Source organism: Trifolium pratense, linkage group LG7 (genome assembly GCF_020283565.1).
Source record: "Trifolium pratense cultivar HEN17-A07 linkage group LG7, ARS_RC_1.1, whole genome shotgun sequence".
NCBI lineage: Eukaryota > Viridiplantae > Streptophyta > Magnoliopsida > Fabales > Fabaceae > Trifolium > Trifolium pratense.
In genome coordinates, this window is record NC_060065.1 from 55,627,077 (window position 1) to 55,636,864 (window position 9,788).

General features: G+C 30.2%; 1 protein-coding gene across 1 annotated transcript; it reads left to right on the forward strand.

Moving 5' to 3' along the window:
• Positions 1-239: 239 nt before the first annotated feature.
• On the forward strand, positions 240-3,751 carry LOC123894039 (transcription factor bHLH130-like). The gene is made up of 6 exons (XM_045943909.1): positions 240-1,242; positions 2,029-2,360; positions 2,552-2,725; positions 3,215-3,280; positions 3,388-3,456; positions 3,566-3,751. Exons 1-6 carry the CDS (start codon positions 705-707, stop codon positions 3,617-3,619), a joined length of 1,233 nt encoding a protein of 410 aa, XP_045799865.1. The 5' UTR covers positions 240-704; the 3' UTR covers positions 3,620-3,751.
• The last annotated feature ends 6,037 nt before the right edge of the window (positions 3,752-9,788 follow it).

Below are 9,788 nucleotides of genomic sequence, written 5' to 3' on the forward strand. Positions count from 1 at the left end.
TAGTGAATTTTTATGAAGATTTTATGTAAATATGTGAAGTTAACGCTTTAAAAATTAAAATACTCCGGGAGACACTAACCTATCCTAAAATTAAATTAAAAATGAACCATCAAATCTGAGCAGCAAGATTTATGATCATGTTTTTCACTTTCCATTGGCTGCACAAAGAACCACACAGAAAAAAAATATTTTATTTTTTATTTTCCCTCTAATATAATCTTTCTCTTTCCAACAATACAATACACCCAAAAGCATCTCCACCACTCAAACCACAACAACAACAATAACATCACAGAGGAACACATAAACAGGGGAATAAAAAGTTTTCTGTTTTGCACAGACCTTGCTGTTCTTCTTCTTGTTCTCTTCTCACAATTTTTTTCAACCATAAAAAAAATTATTCAACTATAATAGTCTTCCCTTCATAATTTACAAAAAAATAAATACTCATATTTTTCACACCACCCTTTTTTAATATATATATATATTTTCAATTATTATTATTATTTTTTATTTTCCATTCCTCTGTTTTGTCCTGAATCCTATGCACTCAAACTACATCACACTTCACACTTCAAACTCCAACACAAATTGAATTTCATCTACTTATAGATCTGAAAAAAGGGTCAAAGAAATTCATAATTTTTAAAGAAAAAACTTTCTCAAGAAAGAAAAAAAGAAACCTTTGTTAGAAGACAATAACTATGGAGTCAGATCTTCATCAACAACAACAACAACCACAGGTAAATTCATCAGGTTTAACACGTTTCAAATCAGCACCAAGTTCATATTTCAACAACATAATTGATAAAGAATTTTATGAGCATGTTTTCAATCGACCTTCAAGTCCAGAAACAGAACGAGTTTTTTCAAGGTTTATGAATAGTTTAGGTTCAGAAGAAGATTTACTTACTCCAAAAATTTCAGCTGAATCTACTGTTAAACAAGAAGAAGTTATGGCTTCAATCAACAATGAACAAGTTGTTCATCAACAGAGTAATATGAATATGAATATGAATAATAATTATAATAACTCTGTTGTTACTCCTTCTCATGGTTTTTATCAAAGTTCAGTTATGCCACCTTTGCCAAATCAAAATGTTTCTTCTGGTTTGGATGGAAATTTTTCAATGGGAGTTAATCGGTTGCAACAAGTGAAGAATCATGGTGGAAATAATTCTAATCTTATTAGACATAGTAGTTCACCAGCTGGATTATTTTCTCAAATTAACATTGAAAATGGTATGTTACATAATCTCCTATGTGCTATTTTTAATCTATTTTTCTTCAATTTTGGTTTTCTATTTTAATTGAAACAACATTTTTAATTTTCATTTTTAAATCTGACATTTTAGTTGTCGCATTTTTTTTTAAACGGTCAATGTTAGTACGTTAATTTGTTAGTTTTTGTTGAAGATTTTAGACACTTATTTCACAAGTTGTGTTAGATTCTCCACAATCGAATTTTGACCTTACCGCTCGTTAATGATGTGGAATTACATTTGATTATATGTTATTGCTGATTTTAATCAGAAACAATAGATTTCTTGAAATTGTACATGTCCGTGATAGTACCTTGTAAGTTACTATAAGTTAGCATAATTGCTATGTTTATATTTCACGATTTTCATCGATGAAACTAAATATAGAAAAATTATATCATAGTTTCTGGTCCAAATAAGCAATTATACCGACTTATAACTTATAAGATACCGTCAGTGACATGTACAATTTCAAGAAATTATTTTCCACCCAATTTTCCTTGTCCTGCTTATAGAGAGAAAAATAATAATTTTCCTAAGAAAATATTTTTCTTCTTTTTCTTTTTGGTACAAAACTTCTTGTCAGGGGGTTTATGATGCTATATTATAAGGATAAATTTTTAATATTTTGTTGGACATTATATTTTATATTTAGTAGTTACAACAAGTGGTGAAAAATAAAAGCCTAGTGGAGTATTAGTTATTAGGCTTCATTTTTGTCACATAGGTTGTTATAATGATTTTATGTGAGTTTAATATTTGGCAGGGTATGTTAGTATGAGAGGAATGGGAACAATAGGAGCTGTGAATAACTCAATAAAAGAAGCAAAATTTTCTAATGCAAGGAGTTTGAAGAATTCAACAAACTATTCATCAGGGATAATGTCAACAATAGCTGAAATTGGTGACAAAGATAATAGAGAAAATAATCAAGAAAGTGAAGCTTATGGTGAAAGTCATGGTAATGAGTATATGGATTATCAAGTTGATACTTGGGATGATTCTGAAATGATGTCTGAAAATGTTGGTGGTTTAAAAAGATTTAGAGATAATGATTCAAAACAACATTTTTCTGGTTTAAATGCAGCTACACTTCAGGTAGATTACTATCTAATATTCGTTTAATTTTGGACCTCGGTTGATATAAATTTCATAATCTCAGCCATCTGAGATTGGACGATTCAGATTACACGATAACAAAATTAACTTTAAATGATTTTGACTGTTAATTTAAGATCAGATGGTTGAGATCGAAAATTGTTTGACATGATTTTGTTGTGGTTGATTAGAATGAAACACGAGGAGGACATTCTTCATCTCCTTTGGCTCATCAATTGAGTATGCCAAATACTTCATCTGAAATGGCAGCTATGGAAAATTTTCTACATTTCTCTGATTCTGTTCCGATGAAAATTCGTGCTAAGCGAGGTTGTGCCACTCACCCTAGAAGCATAGCAGAAAGGGTATGTATTATTTTTAAAGTTATAACTTTTTCTTGGTCTTAACTCTTAAGCCTATGAGGGCAAGCAACCTTCGGCCGAGAGGTTGACTAACGATTGTTTCGGTCAGGATTCTCTTCCAAACGATTCATTCTTAAAAGAAGTTTATTGAGCTCAATTGGTTATTTATAATTCTAATTGATACTTTCCTTTGGTTTAGGAAATCATAAAACAATTTACATTTTTACTTATTTTATAATACTATTAAGACATGATTATTTTTTGGACCCAAGAGCGCTCATATGAGACGAGTCTCTTCTAGCTTAACTGAAGTTCTGGGCTTGATATCCGGTTTGGGCAAACTCTTATGGAGAGTTTGCCGCCCATTTTGGTTCCACAAGACTTAAGTGATTAGTCCATGCATTGCGCGCATAAGATACCTGATTTACTTTAAAAAAACATGATTTTGGGGCAGTTGTATATACATTAAGGTGTTCATTAAAATGGTTTCAGGTTAGAAGGACTAAAATTAGTGAACGTATGAGGAAGCTACAAGATCTGGTCCCAAACATGGATAAGGTACTAAAACAATATAACATGCATCATTGGTTTTAATTTTGTAAAGTCTCAAACCATATAATATGGATATGCTAAGGTACAACGTTATTTCTGACTTTTTTTTGTAGCAAACAAACACAGCAGATATGTTGGACTTGGCTGTAGATTACATCAAAGACCTACAAAAGCAAGCTGAGGTATTTCAAAAAAAAATTAATCCTCAACTATGTCAATATCTTATAATTATGGATTATTACCTAATTAATTTTCTTCCAACATTATGTATATGTATATACACTTTTATAGAAGCTTCAAGATTGTCAAGCAAAGTGTACCTGTCCACACAAGCAACAACAATAACGGCAAAGTGATTAATTAATTAATTAAGTAAGTAATTAGTCCTTGTACAGATTTGTAATAATTTGGTATCACCAAGTTAAAAAAATCTAGCTAGATTAGCTTTTATTTGTTTTATTTTATTGCATTTCCAAAGATACGTTTATTCATGCACTCACCCTTGATAATATATAAAAAAAAAAAAAAAAATGAAGATAAATTTGTAGGGTGCCATTTCTTCAACGTTTATGGAACTAGCTTAGGGAAGGAAAGTCGGTTATAAATTAAGTTGGATATTTTCTCTCCCCACCCCCATGAATTTTTTATCCCCCTTGAATTTCCAATTTTGCCCTTGAAAAAACTTCGGTTCGTAGAAACCGAAGTTTTTTTTTGCCTTGAAAACAAATTTCGGTTTCTAAAAACCAAAATTTACTATGAATTTGCACTAGAAAAATTTCAGTTTCTGCGAACCGAATGTTTATGCAAGGGCAAAATTGGAATATTGGGGGTATAAAAGATTCATGAGAGGGGGAAGAGAAAATATCATTAAGTTGAGTGTTAATTAGGGAAGTAGAAAAAGTCCATGTGGTTAGTAGATGAAAATTTAAGCATTAAGGGCCCATATTTGGTGATGAAATCTAATTGATTTTGCCGTAACGAAAAGATAATAATGGGGGGGTGCCGTGACACCGACACATTTTTGTTGGTTATATGACTATGAATGATGTCTATGTGTGAGGTTGTATTACCTTTTACATTACTCTTTTCAAAAATGTTTCTTCAATGTTGGTGTGTTTGGTGAAGCCAAGGGGTGGTTCTATGTCTTCTCATTTGCAATTTGGTATTAGATATCTAAAGTCAAATGAATCTTTTTTACTTCATATCATTTATTTTGTTTAATATCAACTCTTAAGTGAAAAAAATATAATCAAAATTCATTTTGAATTATTGCATAATTTATGTACGTAAAACAAATATTGGGCCTATAGCTTTCCCCGTCCCCCTTCGTCGGGTGGTACTTGTGTGGGGTGTGTGTTTATCTGAGCTTGAAATCGGGCTTGAAGCTCTCGCCTTACCAACAAATTTTGTTTATATTTATCTCAAATAGAGTATACATAAAAGAATTTTTAACATATATTTCATTATATTATAAACTAAAATTATCTTTTTTTTCTTCTTAAAAGGTAAGTTTGATTATAGAAGTGAAAAGGTAACTAAGCTTGATTAAAAGGAATGAAATATATTTTGTATTTTATTACAAACTTTATATTTGGATTTTCTTTTTGGTAAATACAAAACTTTTTTTGGTGAATAACTTATTTTAGGAATTGGTAAATATATTGAAATATAAATAAACTCAATTTTATACAAATTAAACTTAATTTATTAATATAAAAAATATTTTTAAAAAAATTGTAAAAACATCCACCAAATTAACACTATTCCTTCAAACACACTATCATGTCAATTGTCATGATAACAATACATATAGAGCTAAACATAATTTGGTTGGGTATCTTTGGATGATGGCTAAAAAAGGAAAATGCTCTAAAGTGATATATACAAAAAAAAAAAAATAGTAATATAAAGTGAGAAATTTAGGATATACTATATGGCATGGCACAACTAGACTAGAAGCAATGGACAATGGTGTCAACATAAGCATATATCTATTGGGCCATAATGTGGGGTCCAAATCCAAATCCATTTAAGTGAAGGCCATGTCACCTATGATGTCAGATCACTAAAGTTAACCTAAACTTATTAGTGTGGGATCCTTATGGAAGGTAGATGCACTGTAGCAACAACATTATTTGAAATAATCCACAGAAAAATAAATAAGGGTGCAGTATTAGAAGCATACCCTACAACATACGGATTAAGATTTTTTGCTACAATTATTATATGTAGTCACACATGGTTTTCAGTTTCAGCCATTATCTTAGATCAGACGGTTTAGATTAAAAATTGTCTTTTAGTTAAAACAACCTTGACCGTTAAAATTACATCAGAAGACTCAAAATTATTACTATGTTCTTCTGTTACACTACTAGAAAATCCTTTTCCTACAACATACTATACAACAAAGTGGTAAGTACAAAAAAAAAAAATAATAAAAGTGTGAACTGCATGTGAGAAGTTCTTGGCATCTACTATTATTAACAGAGAATCAATCTTTTCAATGCTTCAGATTTATGTGGTTACTTCCCATCTATGATCCACAGGTACTCTATTTGAGAAAGAGTACTAATGCTGGATACGTACTTGTACCAGTATTGGGTACATACCCGTACCGTATCATAATTTATGTTCATATAAATACATTAATTTTTCTAAAAATATTGTATCCCGCATCGGTACCGGAACCGTATCCTCGTAGCTTCCCATGTGCTACATTTATGGATTATAGTAGATAAATAATTTAATTAGTATAAACTTATACCATAAACACTTTTCAATTTTCATATATAAACAATATAAATATTTATGTACAAGATATCTTATAAATCAACAAATCATGGTGATATGTATGAGCACTATGAGGTGCTGCATATATTTGATAGCGACGAGCATTATCCACTTAAGGAAAAGATTGTTAATTTCTATGTGTGTGCAAGAGAAAACTTAGTCAACAAAAATTAATATAGTCCAAATGCATTAATTTTTGTTGATCAATTGTTTCTTATAAAAAAATCGAAGATAATAACATTTAAATCACTCATCCTTTTAAATTCACACTCTCTTAATAATGTTACAGCAAAAACGTTAGAATGTGGAACAAAAAACTCTTCCTCATAAATTGCTTTTAACTACTACAGAAAAACCCTCTATTCCCTGTTACTTTTGTAGTGAAACTGTGATTTTTTCTTGTATAAATTTAGACTTTGGACTAAATAAATCACATGGCTTCAAATTATGAGGCTTCATTTTTTAATATAGATTTAAATGATGAAATCACTCATCTAAAAATTGATAATGAAGATGTTCAACCTCAAAATACAAATAGAATGCACCATTTATTGAATTTAAATATCAATACAACAGAAAGTATTGATTCTCAACTTCATTCAGGCCAAATTCTCCAATGATATCATCTGCAGAACATTTTCATATGATTTAAATTTTCAACCATATGATACATGTTTGAATGAAGACACATATATATAAGCACATTGGTAAGTAACTAAACATCATTTCCAAATTATCATTAAAAATTCTCGTAGAATCGAGAATGAGATTTTCATTCTGTATATGTCAAATCATGAATTAGTAATTGCATTGAATCTCCCCCAAAATACCAATTCTTTCGAATTTTCTGTGGATGCAAGAGAAGAATATGCCATATGATATTTATTCAACAAGATAATGCACGAACACACATTGATTATGAAGATTAAATTTTTTGTCTAGTAGTCTCACAAGATGGATTTGATATTTGTTTGATACATCAACCATCAAACTCTCCATATTTAAATGTAAATGCTTTACATATTGAATTTTTCAGTTCAATCAAGCCTTGCAACATACAGAGTCCCTAATTTTTTTGATGATCTTGTGAATGTGTTTGAGAGATCATTTGAAGTTATCCGTATTTTATAAACATTGCAATCATGTATGATTGAAATTCATAAAGCAAAAAATTCCCTTAGTTATAGAGAAAGGGTTATAAGATGGTAAAAATATAACCCTCTTGGCAAAATTTTGGCAAATAAATATTGAGCGAATTCTTCAACTCCTCATTTTATTCTTTTTCATCTGAACTTTCATCTCTATCATAGTCAGAAAATTTGTTTGAAACTAACCCATTATCTGCAATGATATTTAAATATATGGAGTTTTCATCATTTTGTCTGCCATAGAATCATCAACCATATATGGATTAGATTTAAACAAATTTCGTGAAGACGATGATGATGAAAGTTCATGTGAATAGAATATAAAGAGGTGTTGAATAAACTACACAAGATTTATCCGTCAAAATTTAAGTAAGAGAGTTGTCTTTTTATTATCTTATAATCATTTCTCAATAGTTGAGGAAACTTGTTGGTTTCATGATTTCATGAACTTATTGCTTCAAATGACCTCTCTCAACTGCATCTACAAGATCCTCAACAAAATTATGGGCTCGATATGTTGTAACGATTGAACCAAAAATTCAAGATCTAAAACATTTAAATATAAAGTTTGGTGGTTGAATCAAACGTCCATCTTGTGAGATTGGTAAAAAAATAAATCATCTTCACGATCAACGTGTTAACGTTCTTGCTCTTGCATTATCTTATTAAATAAATATTAGATGACATATTTCTTCTCTTGGCATTTTCTTAATTATCGGTAGGACATTCTCAAGAAAACATATCCTTAGAACATCTTTATCAATTGATTGTATTGAATTGGTCTCAAGTGCACTTACACGTGTATTTTGTCAGATAACCGATTATCCCAAAAGTTTATCAATGGTTTTATATTATTTCTAACACGCCCCTTCACGCAAGAGCCCACTTGGGCTTGAAGCGTGAATGATGCATAGGCCCACCTACCATATGGTTAAATTCCACTTTTTAATTAGAGAGTGAGGAGAGCGGAGATCGAACTCTAGACCACTTAGTCATAGAGACTCTGATACCATGTCAGATAATCGATTATCCCAAAAACTTAAGCTGTTAGGAAGAGCTATATCAATGGTTTTATATTATTTGTAACATATTTATACTAGACCTTCTAGACAATGCTTATGTGATAAAAAAAAAATGCACCAATTTTATTTTCCAAAAAATAATTCATTTCATTATGCATCAAACCTTAGTCGAATTATAGCTAATAAAGACACGACTTTTGATATGAAACTTTTACTTTCACAAATGCGTATTAGATTTTCTTAATTATAAAGCAAGTAAAATTTCTTAAACTTTTCTTTGAAATAAAACCATTTCTCATCAATGTGAATAATGTTACATATCCCCTTAAAAATTGAGCCATTGTACATGTTAGCACTATATATCAAACATTAATATGAAAAATATTAATTTAGCTCTCTTTTTCTTCCGTTTAAATATTAAATTATCAAATTATTAAACTAAATTTTAAGGTCTTTACTTTGTAAATGGTGCTGGAGGCTTTTTGCAGGAACCTGTGGGTCTTTGGTTTAAGGTGCTAGCGACGAAATATGGTATAAAAGATGGTCAGGTGGATAGTGGGACTAATAGAGCATCTAGTTGGTGGAAAGTTATTCATAGTATTAGGTGCGAGACTGAAACAGAAGATGGGAGGTAGTCTGGTGATAACATTTTAAGGAAGATAGGGGATGATGAAAGGACTTTACTTTGGAAGGATTGTTGGGTGGATGAGATTTCCCTTAAGTCACAATGACCTACGAAGTATAACTTATTTGTTCGTGATTGTCTTCGTAATGACTCTATTTTGTGTCCGATCGGGTGTAATGTCGCGAATGATGTTCACAATTTATTCCTGAATTTTCCTATTTCTGGTGTTGTTTGGTATGGTATTATATTTTGGTTAGAGATTCCATGCGTTCATCCTGATAATGTTATAGCTCTGGCATCTCAGTTCTAAGGGGTGCACGACTTTCGCAAATCATTCAGGAGCTATCTTCAAGCAATCTGGCTAGTAAGGACATTATGGTTGATTTGGAAAGAGTGTAATAATAGTGTTTTTAACCACAATGATTTTTCAGATGGTATATTGGTCTATATATAATAGCAAAACTCACATTTGGTGGTGGTTGGAAGCTAGGAAAAAAGGATTTTGTTTGGATTTAAATTATTGGTTGTCCAATCCAAAAGTTTGCATAGAGATTGTTGTGGATTAATCTTCGTTCTTATTTTCATGAGACTTATGTCTGTACTTTATTTTTAGGCATTTTTTGTGCCTATTTTGTTTTATATATGTCTTTATCTTCTTTTTTTTTTAAGATCTTTAAATTATATGTCATAAAAAAAAACTCAATCACATATCTATCTATATATATAATTCCTAAATAGTTCTCCTAACCCTAATCCATTTAGACCAATCAAATTGTTTTATTTAGACATATCATCTATTTAAATCCAATTAAATCACTTTACAATGAAACATCATTTCTACTTATATTATTATTATTATTATTATTATTATTGTCATCTCTATACTTTTCATATTCTACATTTATAGACTTATGACTTTTTAATATACA